Here is a 24,141-nt window from a genome sequence, read left to right as displayed (position 1 = left end):
AAAAAAATGGTGGTGCATTTCATCTCGCCAGTACAATAGTGTACCGGTATTGATAACAAAGAGTAATTCATAACTAAGGTATAGGCAGAACCCAGGTGTCGTTGAAATAGACCGACTCTTGGGTAGAAGCCTCCATAATTTAATTTTTGGGTCACAAATGTAGCCAACTGTATTTCATAGGATCGTACTTATACCAGAAGTAGCATGAGATGCGAAAATACTAAAAACAGCAGGGTAAATGCAAAAAAACAAGCATGTGCTTTTCCAAGAATCATGTTTTCCGGAATAAGGCATGGAATTCGCATAAAATTAGATTTTATGCGAAATCAAGCACCATACGCTAAGACACACTTTTTGAGACTGTTATCTAGTGCTAACCACTAACCAAAACTACAGTACTACATGTAGTTACTTGAAATGTATTGGCAGCGTTTTTTTTCCTGAAAAATACCACGGCAGTTTAAAAGTTCAGTCTATTGTGATTGTGATCAAAGCTGCAGTTATTAAAATGTACCCGTAAAATACGGCCCCAGAGCTCCAATGCGACGTTCCCATTTTTATGGGTGACGTACTGTATCCTCCAGAGACAGATCGTTATAAAACAATCTGCCACAAGTATAGGACGGATGTCATAAAAAAAATTCACTGAAAAACTTCGATGAGGTTTTAAATACGATGGCACTGGGGCCGTATTTTACGGTATTGCAATACATGTATTTTCCACCTTACAATGCATCACTTTGACTCAAAGTAAAGCTCAAAGTTTGAGCATAGAAATACACTGAGAGCTGTGTGATAAACGCTTATCGATCGTATTCTCTGGATTTAATATTCAGAGCGAGTCATTTTGACCCAAAACAACTCTAACCTGTATCAGAAACATAATCTTTATTTTAATCCCAGATAATGGAAATGTAAAACTGAATATCCGATGTCACCCACGTGAATGTTGCTTGTGGCGGCCAAGGGTAACATCACTGTAAATTACGACTTACCAAGGTAATTTATTTCTCGTGTTAGTTGTTCGAACAGACTTCAGGTTTCACGCAGACAATGCGTCAATAATGAACGCATGGGAACTAATATCCTTGAAAGCATTTTTATGAGCAAATTGACAAGCTCAGGCACTTTGAGTAAACTGAAAAGTGCGTAAATATTCTTGTAAAATTTCTACGGATCAAATTTCTACGTACCTTATTCTGAGTTTTGTGTTGCTCCTTACTGATCCATGTAAAACCAGTGGTGAAGCAAGACAGCAGTGTAATTCAGAGCTTCTCCGTGAAACACGGCTTTGTTTTTTATGTTGTTATAAGGCTACTGTAATTATGCGCTCATTGTCGTAGCTCATGCCATCAGCTTTTGCTCGGGGGGGGGGGGTATCTGCTGCGCAGTACGCTTGCTAAAGCAACTCTTAATATTTAAATTGACAAGGCCAATGTTTTGTTTAATACTTTTAAAAGTCATTGGTAATTTATTAATTTTCTATGAGAAAATCGAATTTACACGTGGTAAGGCTTGGCACAGTATTTTCGGGAGAACAATATTTTCGAAAGACCGGCCAAATTTGGCCGGGGCTCACAATACCATTTATTAATTAAAGAGCCGTAGCTACGGTCTGTAGCACAAAGGATGACTTTAGAAAGCAAACCAGTACGTGAAGCAAAGAGACCCCAGCAATTTCTCGTGCAGTCGGTTATTTTAGGAGGCTCAAGAAGTATTTCCACATTGATACTGTAATAATCTCGATTACTTGTACGCCTACCGTTCCAGCCTTCAGTCAAACGCGTAAGGACAGGATCAAGACAAATTATCAAAAGAAAAGGATTGCGTGGCGATTCCGTCGATGCAGATGCAAATGCAGCAACTGTTTGACAGTCGTGCTTGTACAGTGCTGCACCCCGTTTTCGCGCCCTTGGACCTTTGATAAACTTCCGGATGTGATGATCCTGAATCCAAATGAACTTATATTCGTATGGTAAACTCTGATTTATTTGCAAATCCTATATGGTCCACCCCCGCGAAAACGGGGTGCAGTACTGTACTTGTAGAGCACTTTGATGATCGCGAGGAGTAACGCTGATTAATTTTACGTGATTAATTTCTGTTGTGTGCCGGTTCGGTTGCCTTCAACGTAGCAACTTGACGGCAAGAGGAGGAGAACCGCTTCGATGAGTCAAATAAGGCGGAAATGTACCGGCGCCGTCAGGGTGGCGCATGGTCTCATGTGCAGCACAAGCTTCCGCCGCCATGTCTTCTACCAGCTGTCTGCACGCACACTATCCGGCCCTTTATGCCAGTAAACTCGAGAGAATAGGAGAAACACACGTCCATCGCTGGGATAACACACACGGGGCTGGGCGACGTGGGTGCCATAGCCGCGGCGCCGAGCTCACCAGCGAGCCGAGCACTACACTTTCCAAAGCATTCTATCTCCATATTGCGAGCGCAGCGAACCGCGGGGTCGCCGAAGGGGCGCCCAGCCAAGCGAAGCGCGGGCTGGTCCCTTTTCTGCTGTGACCTCTAATCGTCGATTATGTGCTATTGCGATACTCAGAAGGGCAAAAGTATACAGAAGTCAAGTCAAATGATTTGCTGTGCTGAAACAGTAAATACCTCGACCACCGATAGTCTATCGCTGGAACTTTGAAGTATTCCGGCCAGCGATTTGACAACTTCCCACCCCTATTAATACGGATTCCCCGATGGTATCCCATGATGTGGAGTTTACGCTTCGACACTAAACCAGCAAGACAAGTCCGCAGTCCGCAACCAAACCAAGCAAAACACGCTCTGCTTCCATTCTCAAATTGGTCTCCTCGAGAGCAAGTTCGATCCCAACATCTATCATGGTTAACGCATTCATCTTCAAGACCGCCGCTTTGGTGTCGACGCTGCTTGCGTCTGCCAATGCGGAGCTCGAGACCGTCAAGCTCTCCCACCCGCACGGCTCCAGCGCTGAGGTGTTCCTTTTCGGCGCCCACGTGAAATCGTTCCGTGCCGCCATGGACCCCAAGCTTGACATTCTGTTCATGTCCAAGGAGTCCCACTTGGACGGTGTTAATCCCATCCGTGGTGGTATTCCCCTCGTGTTCCCAAACTTCGGTAGCGCCAAGGGATTCCCAAGCCACGGCTTCGCTCGTATCACCAACTGGACGCTTGCCAGTCACGAGGAAGCCGCTGACAAGAACAGCGCCAGTGTGGCCACCTTCACGATGGCGTCAAGCGAATCGACCCGCAAGATGTGGCCCGTTGACTTCGAGCTCGAGTACGAGGTGAAGCTGTACGCTAACCAGCTGGAGACGGCTCTGCACGTGCACAACAAGCACACGGACCAGATTGACTTCCACGCTTTGCTGCACAACTACCTGTGGGTGGATGACGCGCGCAACAAGGGTGTGCAGGTGCACGGCCTCAAGGGTGTCGACTACTTCGACAAGGTCGCCAAAGTCAACGCTACGGAGACCCGCGAGTACATCGACTTCGCTAATCAGACCGACAACGTCTACAGCAACGCCCCCAACAAGCTGAGCGCCATCATCAAGGGCGTCAACGCCGTGGACCGCACGGTTACAATTGATAAGGGCGGCTTCATCAGCGGCTCGTCCAGCCAGAAGAGCAACATTGAGGTGGAGACCGACGCCGTCGTGTGGAACCCGTGGGCTGAACGTGCCAAGGCCATGGAGGACTTCGGTGACGAGGAGTACAAGAACATGGTTGCTGTCGAGCCTGGCCGCGTGTCTGTCAAGCAGGTTCTGCCTGCCGGCCAGACGTACACGCTGCAGGAGACCATCTCGGTCACCACTTTGTAAGCGGATGCCGATGTAATTCCATGATGTAGATGTGTTAACTTTTTGATGGAGAAGAGCTTGTGAAAGGCTGGTGGTCGACTCACCACTACCCAACATTACGCGACCCAATAATGCACTAAAACAATTTTCGTTGTGCCTTTTCAGCTCGCATTTCACAAGAAACGAGGTAACAAAAAAGAGCTCGTTTAGCTTTATTACCGGTATTGTGGCACTAAACAGCCTTTATACCGGTACTAGTAGGACCAAATTGTACACGAGGCACCAAACAATGACCCTTTTAAAGTCAACTTTGCACTGTTCAAATTTATGTTGAGGTTGGTAGAACAAATCCTACAGGCATAAACAAGAAGAAGTAAACCCAAACTACCGCCGCGTAGTGGCTAGTACATGTATATATATTAAGTACAATAACGACTCCAATGCATAACCATTGGTAGACGCACGCCTTCATCACTTTGTAAGCTGGCTCACATCTTTGGGGCATGATTTTCTCCCTCGTGGCCTCTCGAGTGCTCCTCGTTTTGTAACGTCATATTTTTATAAACGCTAGCGAGAAGTGCATGACTACAATCAATTGAAGTGGCGAGGTACATGCAACCAAAAGAATTATCCATGATAGATGCATTTTTTTTTCCATACATCTTGTTTTTTGGGAATTTAAGAAATATATACTGTCGATCTTATTATTGAAATGATCTAATCCATGTAGCGGAAAATTTAAGACTTTACAAACTTTCTCGAGTTTTTTTATATACCATTAAACGTTTTAAAAAATGTTTTGTATTTGATTTACTGTTCATGGTATAGCGCTCTATAAACGTTAATATACTGCTGATGCAGTTTTATAACAGCTTTTTCTTAAACTCTAGCTCCCGGGAGGGATTATTTCTACCTCGTCTCATATAAGTTTATATGACTGTTTGTATGTGGATAAAAAAAGGAAGCTCAGGTTTGGGTAGAGTACGTGCTAGGACGGTCACCTCACCTCCAACATAAATTCTTTTATGGAGTCTCAATACGTCGCTTCATTTAGTAATGCTGGCTAGAAATACATTAGCAGCGCCCTTTTAGACTGATATACCATCTTTTATACTGTTGCAAACGTCCAGCAACGGTACTCAACCTATTATTTACCAATGAAAAGAGAGATTTTGTTTTGTTGTAAGTGATTGCAAGCACCCGAAGCAGATCAGCCACCACAGCAAGCAGGAAAAAGACCGTGCTAAATACGCTTCATCGCCTACCGCGTTTCCAGTCGACTCATCAGCAATTCCGTCGCTCTACTCGGCGGCGACATCATCACTACGCGCTTTGCCAGCCTCCGAATACTCGGCGTCTACGCTTCTTTCTCGGGCGCGACAGTGGTGGGCGATGGTGCAGCTTGTGCTCGTCCAGCAGTAGCCGCGGGATGTTTAATCCATTGCTCCAGTCCGTGTGCCAGATACTGAAGCATGTCTTGTCCTTCCCTTCTCAATCTACATTACAAAGGTATGTTCTTCAAAATCAACGCATCTAGGTTAGAGATACATACCACACCCATGATGAAGTGGTTAGCAACGCACCTTTCGTTGCCGTTCGAGCACTCGGGGCAGAAATACTTTGTAGATTTCCTTGGCTGCACCTTGTATATCGCGCACACTTTGCACGAGCGTTGGCGCCGCTGGACGCCTTGCTTGCCGTCGACAGTGTCAAGGCTCTCCTCTAGCCGATGGCCACCATCAACACTTGCAGCGTCACCTTCATACGACTGCCGTACTGATCCCGACCGCGATGGAGAAACTGCCGCTTTGTCTCGCGCTTGAGTGGCCCTCTATTCAAATATGCAGCATACAGTGTAATTATGTTGTATCTGAGTAGCTAAATCAAACTGTTCTGTTGGATATATCGAACATGGTGCTCACCTCGATAGCCGCTTAAGTCTCCTTTGAATCAATTGCGAGTAGCTGCTCCATGAGTGTTTCGAAGAACGTGAAATGCTTAGCCGGACGCCTGTTGTTCAGCTTTCGGTGGCTGCGAAAAACAATATATGCGCTTACCAATGCCATATCAAGCAGTCCTAAGAAAAGTGTTGGATGTAGAAGTTGTTGTGTAGATGCCGTCAGTTTGGAGAGTGAGATGGCATCAAGGCCATCTCCACCGTCACATCCCTCGGCTTACTATTATGGATGGCAAGGTGGCCTCGTTTCTTTGGTTGGTCCACAATAGGAGTCTGTTTGCGGCCAATAGGAACAGCTTATTTACTCATAACTTAAATTCAGTCAGTACATACAAAATCTCTTACGTATTTGCGGCGTAACAAAAAGCGTCTCGTAGTACTTACTTGTCTTGTAGCATAACTGGATACTGTATCGCTGCATCCGAAGTTGGTCGTGTACATCGACACCTCCCATCCAGCGGTGGTAATCACGTTACCAACTCCGGGGTGGCACCTCGCCGCGGACTCTTCGCACTACGACACATCCAAAAACATGCTAGAAATTGTAAAATACCAAAGATGTCAGCAAATTTACTAGCAGTGCCCGTAGCCCGGCTGCCTCCGCTAGACAGGAGGTGTACGGGAGTACGATCCATCCACATCACTGCCGTTATTTGAGGGAATTGCTTGTTTTGCGCCATCTTGATCGTGCCTTGCGAAGGCACCATCTCCCTAACTTTGATCACTGTCTTAGATTCCTTCTTTGTGACGACTCTATTTGCATACTCATCTCTATCGGTCTGGATCGTACCCGTCAAGTACATACGACAGTGTAGCATCCCCAACGCTAGTCTAACTGACGTGTAAAAACGGTCAGTAACCACCAACCTCCAAGGCGATATCTTCGCCCCCCACTTGTGCGGTTTATTTTTGTTGAATTGCCGGATTGGATTGTGGCGCGAGCGGGAAGGCAGCGTGGCTTCATCGAAGCTAACAACAGGTGGTGCTTGGTATCCACGTGAAAATATCCGCTGCATCACATCTAAAACCAGTCTTATTTTCCACGCTGATCAGTACTGGCTCGAGGCGACTTGTTGGTGGAGAAATGCTGATAGCCCATCACATGAAAGAATCGGTTCTCCGAGATGACGAGATATAACCGATTTGTAGGTAGAGCTCCAACTTGTTTAATTTTCCAATGTGCAGAGATCCCTTTCCTTATTGGCATCAGCATACGGGAAATCCGTAGCCCCACAGCACGTAGAGCCTCCCATGGCCCAATGGTTCGAGAAAGGCGTCGGCGGATATCACCTAGTTCTTCAACCTCACCCCCATTTCGACGCTGCTGGTTGCGAATTGTGCGAGCACGCTGTGGTATCGACTGCATGTGATACCGATTACTCTCCACAGCAATTTGACTCAATCGTTTTGGAGGCATAAAGTAAAGGCGAAGAGCCAGGGGGTCGTCTGCCACCTCCATCACACTATCACTTGGTTTGAATGGGCCATCATAAAAGCCGTGATAGCTCGGGTCAGGGGCAAACCTTTTAGGATCTGCAAACAACAAAAACCAAAAATAATGTTAGCAATTATGTTCGACAGCAGTCACACTCGAATGCGATATGTTGGACATCGCAAACATAACATACCATACTCCCACCCGTCGGCTCTCATCTTGGGGATCCTCTGCTTGTCCCTCGCCGCCGACAGGCACACTAATGCAGGGAGACTCACCGTCTCTTCTTCTGCATCTCCATAAGTCAGCTCTCCAATGTCCCAATCTTCTACCCAATCATCATCGTCGTCGTCGTCATCTTCGGATTCTTGTTCCTCATAGAGGGAAGTGTCCTCGTCGGAGTTCAAAGCCGGTACACTGTGCAGCGCCACTCGCCATCAGATTAGCATCCCCAACCACAATACACTCCACCAAAGGTGTGGGGCTGGGCATTGGATCGTCACCAAGCGACTCCTCGTCACTCACACTCTCTTCTTGAAGGACTGCTCGACGACGTTTTCGTGAGCTAGGCTGCGTTTGTGCCGGAACGGAGGTGACACGGACGCACGTGTCGTACCCTCTGAGTCAGACGCAACAGTAGAAGCCACAATATTAGCAAGCACTTCTCCAGCCTCCTTAGCCTCGTCCCCCGTTCCCGCTGCCTCTTTTGCCTCTGTTTCAGTTTCCGCACACACTGCGTACTCTGCCACTGGGGGTTCGCGACTGTTTTTCGACTCACAATTCTCCATAGCAGTTGTAGTGCGTTTGGCACCCTTCTTTCGTGCGGCCTTTTTAATGGGCTGGGCGACATCTTCCTTTTGCACAGCTTGCCGAAAGCGGCGCGCGTGCCGCGAGCACAGAAGTGCTTCTTGGCACTGCCGGTGTTCTGTCTTAGTCAGCTTGTTGCGCGGTTGCTTTTCTGCAGGAGCGACCATCTTGAGCTCTACCTCTCATTTTGTGGAATGAGACGATTTGATGGCCGTCAGCCACTTCTACGGGGTGGGTGACCCGATCCCTTCTATACTAAGTGCAAACCTACACCTGTGCATCGGGCCCTTTTTCAGCCAAAAACATCTTACTTGAGTATATGGTGAGAGCGACACTACTTTTCTAAAATTTACAAGTACAGCAGGCTGGTTTGTTGGAGGTCCATAATAAACAAGTATGCGGCGAATAGAATGGATTAGGGTATACTCTGCATATGTAGTACTGTACACCATATGGGAATTAAGGGGTTAAAGTTGAATAGCATTCTTTTTAATCACACTTGTGCTTTGTTTACATATGAGAGGTTTTATTTCTTCCGCGTCTGTCGAGATGTTTTCTCGCTCTTAGCATTTATACCACCGCTTATGGTAGTTTTAAGGCATATTAACTGCTACGTTGATGCAGTACATCGTCGCTGTAAGAGTGCTGGTGCAATATACTACAGTACTACAGTACTACACCTTTGCCGGTCCAAGTTGGCGGTACCGTAGAGCAATGTAAATAGCATTATTGTGAAAAAAAATAGTTAAAAAATTGTAAACGGAAAAGTGAAGTTTGAAATTGACAAGAAATTGCACAGCAAAGTAAAGAAATTGTAGACCAAAGTGGCGCAAAGCTCAAAACGACGCTGATCACGCCCCGTAGCGCATGTCCTCCTTGCGCTCAGCAGCAGTCACTGCGTGCTGGCAGTGCCAGTGCACAGCACAATCACGGACTGGCGTCCAGTTCTGCGTACGAAATCCAAGATAATCACGCACTTGTTTCTTCACTTTTGCACAACTCGTTATATATCCAGTCTTTCTTCATAACGATGCACTTCCACAGAAGACAGGTATTATATCAGAAGACATATTTATCTACCTGGTGACATATTAGCACGAGGTTTCTTTGTGGAATCATGCATACAAGTATTAAGTTCATTCTCCTATTTGCAACGAAAATCACAGATATTGGAAGACCGTGATCAACTCGCACAACAGAATCTCGGAATCCCTATTGAGTACTGTAAGCCAAACGTACCACCCACGTCCCGTTTATGATGAGGCGGGCGAGTGCATGTTTGAGCTGTCACCAGTGACCGACGAGGATGAACATCAGAATTCGACATCCTTATCGCTGAAATTGAGAGCTTCCGAGGCCATTTCGTCTGTAAATATGGATTTACTAGTAATTCGATGGAGAGCGAGGGTCTTATCTACCATATCAGCTCGTGGTCGGCAAAACTTACCCGCTAGACCAGTTACGACTTATTTTACGCCATGCACTTACGGGTTTGTTGCCTGAGATAAGCTTCCATCATGACGGGGAAATTGCCTTGCGCAACAGACTTCAACCATTGCGTATGCGCTATCACGCCCGTGGTATGACGAGATACACTGGAGACCGATCTTGCCACAGTGAACCTTTTGAGTACATCTCATTCACAATAGTTGTACAAGCTGTGGAGGAGGTCTTCACATTGGTGCGAGATGACGCAAATCGCGGTCGACGAACCGCACGGAATGTGGTTGCTCGCGACGACAGACGGCGCCAGCGTGAGATTCGAGATGAGATGACCGAGTGTTGACGCCGTCAGCGTGCTATCACAGAGCATTGTCGAAGCTCACACCGGGCTGCAGTGCGAACGCTCCAGCTTCGCTTGTTAAACGATCGTGCGTCGCCAGAACAGTGTGCCCGTCAGATACAGCAGCTGCGAACAAGACAGGAACACCGAACTGAGGGTCTTCGACTTCAACGTGCAATAGAAAAGATCATTTGAGGCATATCTGTAGAAAAGAATTCCTCGAGCTAACGTCGATAGAATGTATAGGAATGAGATTGTAGCCGCGTTGGTAGCGCGGGCGATTTCGCTTCCGGCCTTACAAGACCAAAATGCTGTACGTTTACGCTTAGCTGGGGCTGAAGTATAGGCTTGTGAGGATCTGTACCTGAAGTACTACACGTAGTAGTTTGTTTCTTATACCGGTACTATGAAAACAACGCGCTTTTGAATTTGTGATGTTACACAATCCCGGTAAGGTTTGATACTTGCGTCACCATCGAGATGTCATCAAGCTCCGAGTACTGTGTACGCTGTCGATCAGCATTCGAAGGCACAGAGTCGGGTACCGCGATATAGGAGCGGATGCTGTTCAGCCGTGTGAAGGCGTTTACAGCTGCATCGAGTAGATAACTTTGAGCGCGCACGCGGTCTACTTCCTTGACCAGCTCGCTTGGATCCATGGTGGCTCGGAGCTGCGCAATCATTTGCCAAAATCGCGGATCAATCGACTCCTCTATAGCTTGAGCGTCGTGCCCCCCACTGCGAGCTTTACGTAGCGCATACGTTCACGGAAACAACGGCGCTTAGACCAATCGCGCTCGTAGACCAGTGAGAGTCCGCCCACCTGGAACGGATTCGCGTATGGCCTGTAGTTCAAAATCGCTCACATGAGCTTAGCTTGTCTTGTAGCGGGCCCCGGGACGAGTAGTACCCTTCCTGTAGTTTTTAACTTGTAGTGGCATGCACCACCGGCCAAAGGTCGTGGACGCGCTCTACTTCAGCTGTCGAACCAGCTGACCGGGCCAGCGTCTTGGCCGGGTAGCGCAGCCGAAGCATGTCCATGGCCTGGCCACAAGAGCGGTCAGCGCCGCCCTGGCCCAAAACTTTGCCTAAGCGCTGCGTCGGCGGGGGTATCGACCAGGCTCGTAATCTCCAGCAATATACTGTCGCAGCCCGTGAGAAGCTCCGACGGCTTGGCCGTGATGCTTCTATTGTACGTCTTGGCAGCATCTAGCGAATAGTGTACGAGCTTGGCCTCCATCATTAAGACGTTATTCTGGTCCACATCCTGGCCAAGCAGCACGATCCAGCTGCTCGTCCTCCTATTCCTCGTTGTCGCTCGCACCACCGTCCTTGAGCTCTACGACCGCCTTGTAGATGAAGTCCATTATCATGGCGCTCCATTGTAACTTCCCGCTCTCCGCTCGCCTTAGCGACTGGTCTTACTGCAGCTGATCTGGGGTTCAAGTAACATAACAACTGTTGCTGCAACCTGTCATTATGTTGTTGCAACGTTTCATACTGTCGCTGTTGAGAAACTTGACCAACGTTACCTGACCGGAATGAGTCTGTGCGCTCTATAAGACCTCAGCAAGCGCGCGTTGCATATTTCCTGGCGCTTTGACGGCAAGTCACTAACAACGACGTCTGGTAGTGGGATGCATTCTTGAGGACACTCAGACCCATATCATCCGAGCCTGTGAATGGTGCGTGTCCATTTACAATATAGTCAAAGTTGGAGTAGCTAATTTGTAGCCAATAGCAGGTTTCCTGATGACCGCTACCTGACGTTCGTGACACCACTATCAATTGGAAGAAATAAGGCAGTTGTACAAAGTTATCTCACGTTTCGAAGACCACGAGAGCGAAGTCAAGAGCGTGGCATGAACCTCTCAGGCTCCTATCTGGCCACATGCAGTCGCGACAAGAGCGTCTGGATATGAGGAGCGGATGCTGATACCGACTTTGAGTGCATTTCGGTACTACACGCACATATGCAGGACGTCAAGCTCGTGGCCTGGCACTCGAAGGTGGACCCCTTTGTCTCGGTCAGACACTTTCTGCTTTGGACGAAGAATGATGATGATTGGTACTACAAGGAGACACTGACGGGCCACACGGCGACGGTGTGGGGCGTTGCGCTGAGTCCACATGGCACTGAGATGGCATCGGTATCTGATGACACGGACGTGATCATCTGACAGTACGGCTCCAATAGCAAGGAGGTGAACGAGGACGGGAGATGCGTCACTAGGTTCAGTTTATTTTTATGAGTCTAGCTAAAACCCCTTTTCCTCGTAACTTCAAAAAATTGAAGCACAAGTTCGCGCTATCAAACTGCCACGAACGTACCATCTTCAGCGTGGACTGTTCCAAAAAGGGCGTCTATTTGGTGACGGAGGCGGCATACAATGCCATCCGTGTTTTTCGAGGTCAACCGACCGATACGCCTTCCTCTTTGGACCTGGAAATCTATTAGAAAGAAGCTCACGCGAGAAAGACCCCAGGTACTGGAGGATACAGGAAAGAAGACATTTCTACAGGATATGGCCATTTGCATCGTGCTTATTTCCTGTAACGTCATGTTGGTGGACACTTGTTTTCAGTTGGAAATGTGATAAGCTTTTCCTTGCTGGGGCTGCACAATAATATATAAAATTTGATTAAGTTTGATGCCCCCTGTTTCTGTTTTCCTTCAAGGTCCTCGCTCAAGACACTACACCTGTTCAATCATACACATGTACTACACTTGTTTCTTTTCCTTGTTCTTCTTGAGTTTTCTCTTGCTCTTGCCTTGATAGCTTCGGACAGTATGGCCGAACAGGGGGTACTAATCGAAGATGGAACGGCCATTGCATCACTCGCAGTGACATTGTCGTCTTTAGCGATAGGAACGGACACGGCAAATCGCACAAAGCCTCTCTTCGTTTTTTATCCGTGCCCCTATGCGTCCAAAACGCGTCGTAGCGGCGCTCCTTAGCCTCCGAGGACGGAGCCACTGCCTCTGTAGCCGTAACTGTAGACGTAGGCGTAACCGATTAAGGCGTCCCGAGGTGCGCGGCAATCTTCCTTTTGCAAATAGCAGTCGCCCAGCGACCTTCAGCGCTAAGCCGCTCCTCTTCACTGCAAAGTAGCCGTTTTCGACATACTATGCCAAACACATTGATGGAATCTTTCTGCGCAAGCTTGTGGACCCATGTGGAACAGTGGTTTTGCTCACCAGCCGCAACGGCCACCAGCGCTCGCGTTTGGAGGTCTCTTGGCGTTGTGGGCAATACAGCCTTCCTTTAAAATGCTTTGGAATGAGCCAACTCCCATAATGAACCAATCCTTCGGCTGGTGTGGGCCTTAGTAACGGTGGAGGCGGCGGCGTTACCGACGCGTTGTTCGACATCGTGACAAGCCGACAATTTTCCGTAGCTTTAGACGTAGGCGTAACCGACGCATGCGTCCGGAGGTGCGCGTCAATCTTCATTTTGCTTTGAAATGAGCCAAGTCCCATAAGGAACCAATCCTTCGGCGGGTGTGGGCCTTAGTAACGGTGGAGGAGGCGGCGTTACCGACGAGTTGTCCGACATCGTGACAAGATGGCAATTGGCTGCATTTCTCCCCGACCTCGTTTAAACCTTCCTGTAAAATACACTGCCTAATACCTGGAATAACAGCTATTTAAAAAATTCCCAGACCCCCAGTGCCGAGACGACTACAAAAACTGCAGTAGCTTCCCGTGTCCATCCACGTCGACTCGGTCATCAGTATCCTACCGATGCCGTCGATCGTGTTAGTGCTGTGAGGTGTGCAGGTGCACGGCCTCAAGGGTGTCGACTACTTCAACAAGGTCGCCAAAGTCAACACTACGGAGACCCGCGAGTACATCGACCTCGCTAACCAGACCGACAACGTCTACAGCAACGCCCCCAACAAGCTGAGCGCCATCATCAAGGGCGTCAACGCCATGGACCGCACGGTTACAATTGAATAGGGCGACTTCATCAGCAGCTCGTCCATCCAGAAGAGCAACATTGAGATGGAGACCGACGCCGTCGCGTGGAATTCGTGGGCTGAACGTGCCAAGGCCTTGGAGGACTTCAGTGACGAGGAGTACAAAAGCAGAAGCACCGTCGAGCCTGGCCGCGTGTCTGTCAAGCAGGTTCTACCTGCCGTCCAGACGTACACGCTGCAGGAGAATATCTCGGTCACAATTTTGTTAGCGGATGCCGATGTAAATCCATGATGTAGATGTGTTAAAAATTTTGATGGAGAAGAGCTTGTGAAAGGCTGGTGGTCGACTCACTACTACCCAACAAAACGCGACCCAATAATGCACTAAAACCAATTTTGGTTGTGCCTTTTCAGCTCAATAACGGAGCTCTACATGGTCATTTCACATAAAAACGAGGTCAAGGATAAAGGCACCAAATAAGAGCTCGTTTAGCTTTATTACCGGTATTAAGGCACTAAACAACCTTTATACCGGTACTAGTAGGACCAAAGGCATCAAACAATGACCCTTTTATGGTCAACTTTGCACTGTCCAAATATATGTTAAGGATGGATATCACGTAGACCAAATCCTACAGCATGATTATCACCAATTAGCGCCATGTTATGATACAGGGAGTACCGAACACGACCCTGACACCAGGGTGGGGTTTCAATTACTTCGCTGAGCCCAGCGAAGTCATGCCATGCCCGATCCAACTCACTATATGAGTAAGAGCTTCTACATATTGCTTACTGGACTCAGCTCCCTTTTCCCGTAGTATTAATCCAGTCTAGAACGCAAATCTTCCTAGCGTTGCATTTGGTCGTCGTAAATTTTGAGATTGTAGACGCGTATTTTTAAATGTGCCTTGAAGAACGATTTTTTAATTTGTAGACCGGATTAATATTTAAACCGGGTCTCTATTTGATACAGGCTTTAATACTTTTGAGGCCCATTCCCAACCGGGTCACATGCACGCATGCGTCCAAATGCACGACGTTGATTGGTTTGTGGGTTAGGTGGTCACAGGCGGCCAAGTGCATAAATAGACGTCCGTGCGGCAACTTCTCCACATGTGAAAAAATGTCCGCACGGGCACGAATAGGGTCACATGAGGAAAACACCAATCATAGTACAGCCTAGGTCGACTAGAAGAAACGATCTTCAATATAGGCTTGGCTGATGCCCTTATGCCACTTCCCAATTCCGCAAAGAATTCAACCATCCTCAGTTATCAATGCTTGGCCCTCCTCCTACTCCCATCTTATAGCAGCAGCAGCCACGTTCATCTAGTGAAACTGAATTTTGCACGGTCATTTTACCAACTGTGATCTTAGTGATCGCTTCGGCGAAGGGAAGTGGCAGGCGTATGCGTGTCGTTCGTGAGCGTATCAAATGGGCTACTCATGCCGAACGTTTACTTCTTGAAGGAGAGTTTAAACAGTATTACCGAATGAGCTTCGTCGGTTTTGAGCGCTTGTTGACACTAATTGGTCATCAATTGGCGGTTGACCCGTTGCAGTCTGCGCGACGAGCTCTAGGCGAGCCTCCTGTGTCTCCAGCGGGCTTTCTGCAGACGTGCATGTCGTGGTTAGCAGGCGGGAGCTACCAGCATATTCGTGTGATAACGGGTACAAGTCGATCCGGGTTTTATCGAATATTTCATGCAGTTTTAAGGGCAATCAATGAGTGTCAATGTCTGTCGCTTGAATTCCCACTCACTGACGAGGCAATGGAGGCCAATGCTGCTGGATTTTGCGCTTTGAGTAGAGTCCATGCGATCCCTGGTTGTATTGGAGCAATAGACGGCTGGCTTTGCCCAATTAGAGTTCCAAGAAATGAAGAATGTGGCCGAGTCACAGCATTTTTTTCTGGCCACTATCAACGATACGGTTTAAATGTGCAAGCCTGTGCAGACTATAGGTGTCGATTTACTGCCGTGGCCTGCCGCGCTCCTGGAGGGCGGAATGACTCTGTGGCATTCTTACAATGGGCACTCAGTCGCAGACTTATAAGAAATTCGCGGGCCCTACTTCGTAATAGGCGACAATGCTTATCCGCAAACAAGAGTTGTGTTAACACCGCTTAATCAGACACAGTTGAAAGGAAGACCAGATCGTGACAGGTTGGCCTTTGGTCTTTTGGTTAATAAGTGCCGGATTTTCAAGAGACCATTGTTAGTACGCCTTGGAAACACATCTCATGTAATTCATGCGTGTATGCGGTTACACAACTTCTGTATCGAGCAACACGGGATTGAACACCCTGACACTGTTAAACATATCATAAAAGCAATGCGGCGCGAAGTTCGGACATGGAATGGAAGCAAAGATCTATCATATCAAAATACCCAATATGAGACTGAAGGTGGACAAGTTGTCGAGCTTTTGGATGAGCCGACACGCAATTTTGTTGTTGATCATGTTGCCAGCAAAGATTTAAATCGTCCTCAACACAATCAAGACCGGCACAGACGTGAAGCCGTCGTTAAATAACGGCGTGTTAATGGTGTTTTCCCTCCCAGTTTCCCTAGTCGTATGAGGGCAGTTTGTTAATCAAGGATTGTCGTTCGTGTAAAAGAACTTCCTGGTCTTCTTTCAGCCTTTCAATCGATGCGCCTTTAGCAGCAGACAGATCTCTGTCGATGTCGGACAGTTGCCGACGAATATCGCTTAGCATGGAAAGAAAGCTTCCCTTCTCCTGCATTTTCATGGTTGTCGAAGAGGCGACACGCTCAACCTCCAGGCGCCGGTCATTAACGTAGGCAGCAAATGATGTAGCCAAACTTTCGAGCCGCTGGGCATCTTTTCTCTTTGAGTTGCTGCCGGTCTGTGAGTCCAGGATAATCTACGATACAATGCTATCGTCAAGGGAGTCAAACTGATCTTTCTCAAGCATGCCGCTTTGCACGAAATTGTTCAACTCGGGTTTCACCTTACTGGTCCGTGGGACATTGTTAGACATTGTCGAAAAGGCTAACGAGCATTGGTCATACATAATGCGAAACTTACATCGAGCCAATACCGCAAGTAGAGAACGAAACCACGCCCATCAACAAAACGGGGAAAATCTTTCTCATGCTGTCCAGATTGAGTGAGCTTCTTCTTGGAGATGATGTAGTATCGGTTAACTTCTTTCCATTTCTCATACAGTTTCTTTGCCGAGTGTTTCTTCACAGCAGAAGGCTTGACACCTACAAAGTACTCGTGCGTGAAAATGACCGTGTTAACTGGGTGGTCCTCATCGTACGTTGCCGCGTAAGCTGCCCGAACGTCTTGCTAGAAACAGCTTTTGTCGTTAACAGACCTAGAATCCAGAACGGCGCGAGGAGGTTTGTCGCCTGCAGCAATGTTCAACGTATAAACGCCATATAAATGAATGACTAATAGTCTACAACCAACAGGAGCACTGATGTATTACCTGACTGATTGAACCGGGTAGCAAATTCATCTGAAAAAAGGATGTTAAGTAAACGGTACCAACAGTGTTTCGACCAAGTGTTGGTCGCAGCGGCGTTCTCTTTTGATTTTCCGGTCATAAGACCGCCATAGACGAGTTTGGCTACGTCATGGCGTCTCAAGATGGCATGTTTTTTGGCTGTCGACTTTACCTTTAATCCGCGTCGCGTGCACTCTTTTCGAATCTCGTCAGCTTTCATTGTATCATAGCGATCTTCTGGTCTTGTAGAGGCTACTTCGGCTGAGGGTGTTGCTATCGGTGTCGTATCGCTCTCGTCTGAACTATCCAAATCAAAGAGACGCGCTGTAAACGAAGCCGCCGGCAGGGCTGGTGGTACGCTTGAAGATTGAAGTCCTTCTTCACCCGCGACGGGTTCAGAAAGAAGCCCTTGCAATACCAGAGGGGTCGAGCGCTGCTGCAGAACCGGTGTTGTGGCCATTTGCTGCAGCGTAAGATGTCCTTGTATTTGCTGAGAGGCCGAGTGATGCTGCAGCGTCGATGGTGGAGTCATTTGATGCGGCGCAAGACGCCCTTGCATTTGCTGCACAGCGGACACAGAAGAATTCAGGCTGGTGGCGACGGTTGTGGAGCGCTCGAGCTGAGCTTGCGCAATACCGGGTCGACTTTGATTTAAAGGCGTGTATTCAAATGATTCCATCTTGTCCTTACCTACACAGCCAACCATTAGTTGTCACAAAGCACCCCTGACGTCATGTAGGTCAAGCAAGCCAACGTACAAGTGAATACACCGTGGGTGTTCGCTTTGTTAGTTTCTGTGGTTTCTGGAAATAAGCGGCTCTGTTGAAGCTATCCGTGTTCCACCAATCAGGTTGCATCGCATGTTAGGCGTTAAAATGTGGCCGCATTGGGGTTCCCAACCGACTCGGCTGCATGTGACCATTTCGGTACAAAGCTGTGCAATGGCCTGCGTGCATGTGAGCCGGTTGGGAATGGGCCTGAGCACAAGTCAATTTTAGCTCCTGGCTTCTAAAAATGACGAGGCTTTTATACGGTAAAATCTGCTATTCTGTTTTATCAACCAATGAAAACTTCCTGTTCGGCGCATCTGACTCTTTGTATGTTGAAATGCAATTTTGATTCGCAGCATAGTGAACCCAAGTGCGCGCGGCCTTGTCCGCACTCACTCGAGCACTCTCCAGCCATTAACATGGCGGCGTTGCCCGAGGGGATGCAGCTGGTGAGTGCGCTGGATGACGCCGAGCTCAAGGCACTCTCGCCTATGAGTGGCGACGAAGCGTCAGCTTCTGAGCACGTGCGACGTGCGCTGCTGCTTCCGCTCGAAGGAGACGACGCACTGGACGTGGACATGGACATCGACGTCGACGTCTTCCGGCCGAGCGCAATGCTAGACGCGCAGCTTTCCGATGCATTTGGTGAATCAGGTGAGCTCTACTTCGGCTCCAGCTTTCAACCTGGTAAGTTAAGGAGTGTATAATAAATTAAAAAAAAAACATTTTTATTTAAACTAGATTTACTGAGCAGATCTGGGCAGCGCAGAGGAGGATATCGAGCAGATGCTGCTAAGTGGCTCAGAAGAGTCTCTTCATAGTCATCACCAGCATGAAACAGCACCTGGACAGGGCTGTCAGTGTCGAAATTTCGCTATTAGGGCCAGTCGCGTACAGGCACAACACGAGCGCGTCGCAGCGGCCTCAATGGCCCCAAAAGATCAGAAAAGAGTGCTGCGTCACACTTTTGGGTCCGGGAAAAGACTACAAGGCTTTGGGTTCGGGGCAGGAGCAGTGGTGGATCACTCTCAGCAACAGGATATCGAAATGTCCGACGGACAGTCCACGCAAGTTGATTTAACGGTGAAACCAGAGGTTTCAGCAGCGGAGTATGCGGCTACACTGGCAGAAATGACACAACTATTTCCAGATCCGATTCTGGCTAAGCAGGAGGCGATTCTATCTACACCAGAGCGCGTGGTGCGGTCGCTGGAGGAAGATCCGATATATAGCAGCCCATTGCAGCGTAGTCAGTCGCTGTCTGCTGTGTCCAGTCCACTAAGCACAACTAGTTTCGTGTCATTGGAAAGTATGATGGCCACGCCATTATCGACGACGTCACGGTCGTCTACACACTCTGAGAAGCCGGTGATGATGCGCTCATTGTCACCGGCCGATGAGCTGGAGAAGATGGCAACAAGCGGCTCCAAAACGTCAATGCCAAAGATGAATATGCTCAGGGGGAACTTCCAGGTCTCCCCGGGACATGATACGGTGCCGTTGGTGAAACCCACTGCGGTTCTGCCCCCGCCGTATCTACGGGGAGCTCTGGCTTCCCCTGAGAAGCGTCGCGCACACTCGAAGACTTTTAATTCGTTCGCACAGTCATTATCATTTTCATTCTCGAACGAAGCATCGGCCGACAGGTGAATGGGCAACCAAGAGATGAACACTATCAGCAACAGACGGACTTTACGGGACAAAAAATCTCGAGAAAAAAAAACACAAACGCGGCAACTCCGCATTCAGTATAAGTAGGAAAAAAGCAGCAAAAAGGTGCGAAAAACCCATAGGCAATTATTGAGTTGTATTTTTGCGGCCTATTTCAGACTCAAAACGGTCGCTAAGTTTAGGTTTTAGACGTTGCTTTAACGCCAGGAGCACTTCAACTTCGAGTATGAATGCATCTACTCGTGTTGCAGGCACCGCTGCCATCTTCCTTCGGCCACTACGGTACATGTTTGATGTCGAGACCGACGTAGAAGTAGTGACAGAAGAAGAATCGACAGTGAGTTTACCGTTTGATGCCGTGCGTGTACATTTGCGAGCAGCAACTCGACCGCCGTTAATGGAACGCGACGAACTGCTGAATGGGTTTCTGCGAGCAGAGACCGTAATTCACACTACAATTAGTCCGTCGAATGGCTCAAGATACGCTGACACCGTGGCTATGCAAGACAATAAAGACGAGTGTATAGAAGATGATTCCGACGGAGGAGACAGAACGTTGTGCTCCTTGCGAGGCACATATCTATGGCTGCTAGCTCGACTGCAGCCACTATTCGTCGACCGAAACGCACCAAAGTTCGCTTTGAACGACACCGAGACACTTCGCGTTCAGTATCAACTTTCTACATCAAGCGAGAGTTTCTGTCTCCCTGTCGATCACACAAATGTACGTGCAAGTCCCTTCGTTTGCGACCTTGAAGTTTAATGCATTTTCCGGGTTCTCTAGGTTGTCAAACTCTTAGTAACAGATGAGCTAATCCACCAAGTGGATACAAAACTACTGCAGTTCACTTTCCTATCAGTGTCTTTAAGTACAACTGACTCTCCACCAGCAACAAAAGCTGAAGCGAAGACTACAGCTCCCACAAGTATCAATTATAGTGACGCAGCGTTGGCTGCTAGTGAAGCTGCGACGGCTGAGGAGGCTCGACGGAGACAACGAGTGGAAGCTGAACTTGCAGAAGCCAAGTCTGCGGCCCAAGCGAATGATTGTGAGCGATTGGATGCTCAACTACAAGCAAAGCAAGAGGCACAGCGAGCGCAAGAACTGGAATTGGCGCGGAACGAACAGGTGCACGCACGATCGTTGTTGGAACAAGAGTTATTGACCCGCGAACAACAAAACCAAGAGCTGAAAAAAGCACGAAAACAGCTGGAGAACCAGCTACATGCTACAAATGAGAGTGCTCAACGTTTCCAGGTCAATATTAACTCCACTGACCAAGCTCTCGAGGTGTTTTTCGTGACTGTAGTTTGTGAATATGATCAATTTCTAACAGATTTGTGCTCAGTAGATGCTGAAACAACGCGCTGTTAGCGATGCCAAAGAGCGCGAAGAACTCCAGCGACGACTACGCACCCTGGAAGAGGAGAAGCTAGCTTTGCAGAATAAAAGTCGTGCGTGCACGATTCAATAGTTATGGGGTTTGACGAGGCCTTCATTAGCAATTTAAGATTATTTGGTCTTTTGTAAGCTTATAAAAAAAATACGCCCTGACTCAGCGTTCACCAAGTGTGAATTTGCAACCATGTAGCGAAATCAGTGCATACGATGGTGAAGCCATTCCTGCCCACAAGTTTGGCCCGCACAGCGAGAACTTAGCGGAGTTGACGTGCAGATTCTTGATAAAAGCTCTTCACCATGGCCTTCTTCTTGAAGGTACATGAAGACCATGTTCTCTTAAGGACATGAACAAGAACAAGGCGTGCTCATTAAGGTATAATAGGATAATACCAGCGTGATGCAAGCACGTATTAATACACTGTGCTGCTTCTTGAACACATGGGACCATCTAACGATTCGTCTGTACCTTGTCACGCCTCTCTGCTACAGCTGCAGTTCACAAGGCAATTTAACGCCAAGACCGCAATGCCATCCTTTCAGTCAATCGTACTAAACGCTGTGGCTCTCGCGACGTGTCTGTTTGCTACCGGCGCGCGTGCCGAGCTACCAACTGCCAAGCTCACACACCCTTCAGGGTCAAACGCCGAGGTGTTCCTCTTTGGCGCGCATGTCAAGTCGTTCCATGCGGCCCAAGACCCGACTCGTGACGTCATTTTCCTATCAAAACATTCCTTCCTGGACGGCGTGAACCCAATCATGGGCGGCACTCCTGTCGTGTTCCCTAACTTCGGAAGTGCCAAAGGTCTCCCTGGTCACGGCTTCGCTCGCGTGACCAACTGGACGCTGGCCGTTGTTGAAGAGGCTGCTGACGCTGCTAGCTCTACAGTCGCTACGTTTACTATGGCTGCGAGTGACAAGACCCGCAAGATGTGGCCTGTCGACTTCGAGCTTAAGTACGAGGTCAAGCTGTCGGCTAATCAACTTGAGACGGCTCTCATTGTACACAACACGCACACAGAGGAGATCGACTTCCACGCATTGCTGCACAACTACATTTACGTGGACGACGTTCGCGACGGAAAGACCAAGGTGGCCGGTCTCTCCGGTCTCAAGTACTTTGACAAGGTCGCTAAGGTGAACAAGACACAGGATGCAGAGCTCAGCATCACTGCTGAGACGGACAGTATCTACTACAACGCTCCGTCGACCTTGACGATCTCTTCTAAGGGCGTCAATGCTGCTGACCGCACAGTGGAGATCGAAAAATCCGGTTTTATCGGTAATGGAGCGGTCCAGACTAAGCAGGACACCGACGCTGTGATCTGGAACCCGTGAATCGAGCGCTCCAAGACCTTCAAGGACTTTGGCGCTGACGAGTACATCAACATGCTCGCTGTCGAGCCCGGCCGCGTCTCGCAGAAGCAGGCGCTACCCGCCGGACAAACATACACTCTCCACCAGACGATCACTGTCGCGCAGGCTTAGACTACGCTGCGTGGCAAGAATATCAAGAAAAAAAAAGGAAATTCGATGTTGAAGTTGACAAGCTTGATGCCATTATCCAATCAGATCTTTTCTTTTTACTGTTAATTCATTGATTCACTTCCGAATTAAGAAGAACTCTGCGATGTCTCCGTCCGCACTTTGTTTGTTGCTTGTGTTGCTTTCCCTGTTGATTAGCGCTGCTGGAAGCGAGATCTACAGCGTCGAGACAACGTCACTGGTTCCTGATGAGGCGGAAAGCGGCCCGTTCGCTAAACTTCACGCCAAACACGCGCGCATGCTCGTGCATGGGAACGTTTGGGGGATAATGGCAACGACGTCCGTCACCTTCGGGAGCGCAGCGTTTGCAAACGTCGTTTCTTACAGCGGTAAGACGGTGACAACATAAGTGCACACTGTAGACAATAGTTCGTTGATGGTAGTGTCTTTAGATGGCGTTGGTGTGGCCAAGGAGGACGCCACAGGAACTCTGTTCTTCTACTTGTCAGTTGATGACTTCACAGGTGAGAAACGCTATGCTACGTCGTAAGAGACTGGTTAAAAACTGCCATATCGTATGTAGCAATGGACTTGAAGGCGAATCCGAACGCGACCATAGCTTTGTCAAAGGCACAAGGGGGTGCGAAAGCTTGCCTCATGGACGCCGAAGATCCAACCTGCTGGCGGCTCTCAATGACCGGGAGAGTTGTGCCAGTAAACGAAAACCAACGGAACTATGCTGAACATGCTGTCTTCTCCAAGTACGAAATATTGGAGGGATTTTACCAAGGCTACAGATTTTGACAAAATGTGTATGCACTGTGTAGACATCCACAGATGAAACATTGGCCGAAGCATCACGACTTCAGCTTCTACGTAATGGAGATCGAGCACATTGTGTTCTTGGACTTCTACGGACCTGCGCAGCACATTCCAGTCAGTGACTACTACAAGATCAATCTGTAAGCCAGAGTAGAGTTGACAGTTTCTTACAACTGTTGTAACGTCACTCTGGAAACTGAGATACCAACCGTTGTTTAGTCTTAAATTTAGTAGACCGTCTTGCAGTCTAATCACTTGACGCAACACACGACAGCTTCAGCATTTTGTTGCAACATACGACGGATACGGGATGCCTGAGAGATTTAGCAATACATGCAGCATGCTCAAAAAAAGCGAATACTCACCACATGACGCGGTTGCTTTGGCTCGGTTGACTCCAAATGTGCTGCAAATGTGCTTTTGAAATGCACTTCCCCCGCGAGATTGAGAGTTTTGACAAAAGCGTCTTACGAAAAAAAAATGTAGATACCCCCTCGGTTCCGACGTCAGGGTCATGTCGTTGTTGTGTTTGAACGTCAGTGGTGTGTAAAGGAACGCTTCGGCGACATCTGCTCTTCAATTACGAGTGCAAGTATTTTCTTACCTGCTTTGCACATGTACATGTGCATGTATAACACTCACCCACATGGCAAGAAGTGCTGACACGACTGCTGATAATCTACCTGGCAGGTGACAATGAAGAAGCTTGTAGCTCTGCTTTTGAAGGCTCCTCTACTGTACATGAGTGTAGCCTTACTCCATCAAGCTTCACAATTATTATAAGCGGTATGTGATTGACACTTGAGTCAGGACACCAGATGA

General features: G+C 48.2%; 4 protein-coding genes across 4 annotated transcripts; 3 read left to right on the top strand and 1 right to left on the bottom strand.

Annotated features, from left to right (window-relative positions):
• Positions 1-2,846: 2,846 nt before the first annotated feature.
• PITG_14720 (aldose 1-epimerase, putative) lies at positions 2,847-3,809 on the top strand (the record flags this gene model as incomplete). The annotated part of the gene is made up of 2 exons (XM_002898552.1): positions 2,847-3,566; positions 3,633-3,809. 2 exons carry the CDS (start codon positions 2,847-2,849, stop codon positions 3,807-3,809), a joined length of 897 nt encoding a protein of 298 aa, XP_002898598.1.
• A 12,454-nt stretch (positions 3,810-16,263) lies between these two features.
• PITG_14718 (uncharacterized protein) lies at positions 16,264-17,907 on the bottom strand (the record flags this gene model as incomplete). Its single annotated transcript, XM_002898551.1, has 4 exons — positions 16,264-16,581; positions 16,746-17,012; positions 17,345-17,862; positions 17,889-17,907. The coding sequence occupies 4 exons, from the start codon at positions 17,905-17,907 to the stop codon at positions 16,264-16,266; spliced, it is 1,122 nt and encodes a 373-aa protein (XP_002898597.1).
• Positions 17,908-18,361: 454 nt separating this feature from the next.
• Positions 18,362-22,350, top strand: PITG_14717 (uncharacterized protein; the record flags this gene model as incomplete). The annotated part of the gene is made up of 5 exons (XM_002898550.1): positions 18,362-18,629; positions 18,697-19,588; positions 19,821-19,895; positions 20,553-20,904; positions 21,505-22,350. The coding sequence occupies 5 exons, from the start codon at positions 18,362-18,364 to the stop codon at positions 22,348-22,350; spliced, it is 2,433 nt and encodes an 810-aa protein (XP_002898596.1).
• A 281-nt stretch (positions 22,351-22,631) lies between these two features.
• PITG_14716 (uncharacterized protein) lies at positions 22,632-23,472 on the top strand (the record flags this gene model as incomplete). The annotated part of the gene is made up of 4 exons (XM_002898549.1): positions 22,632-22,886; positions 22,950-23,021; positions 23,081-23,258; positions 23,325-23,472. The coding sequence occupies 4 exons, from the start codon at positions 22,643-22,645 to the stop codon at positions 23,461-23,463; spliced, it is 633 nt and encodes a 210-aa protein (XP_002898595.1).
• Between the last annotated feature and the right edge of the window lie 669 nt (positions 23,473-24,141).

The sequence above is a fragment of the Phytophthora infestans genome, genomic scaffold (genome assembly GCF_000142945.1).
Source record: "Phytophthora infestans T30-4 supercont1.36 genomic scaffold, whole genome shotgun sequence".
NCBI classification, from domain to species: domain Eukaryota; phylum Oomycota; class Peronosporomycetes; order Peronosporales; family Peronosporaceae; genus Phytophthora; species Phytophthora infestans.
The sequence above is the reverse complement of the archived record's forward strand: the minus strand, read 5'-3'. Positions and strand labels throughout refer to the sequence as shown.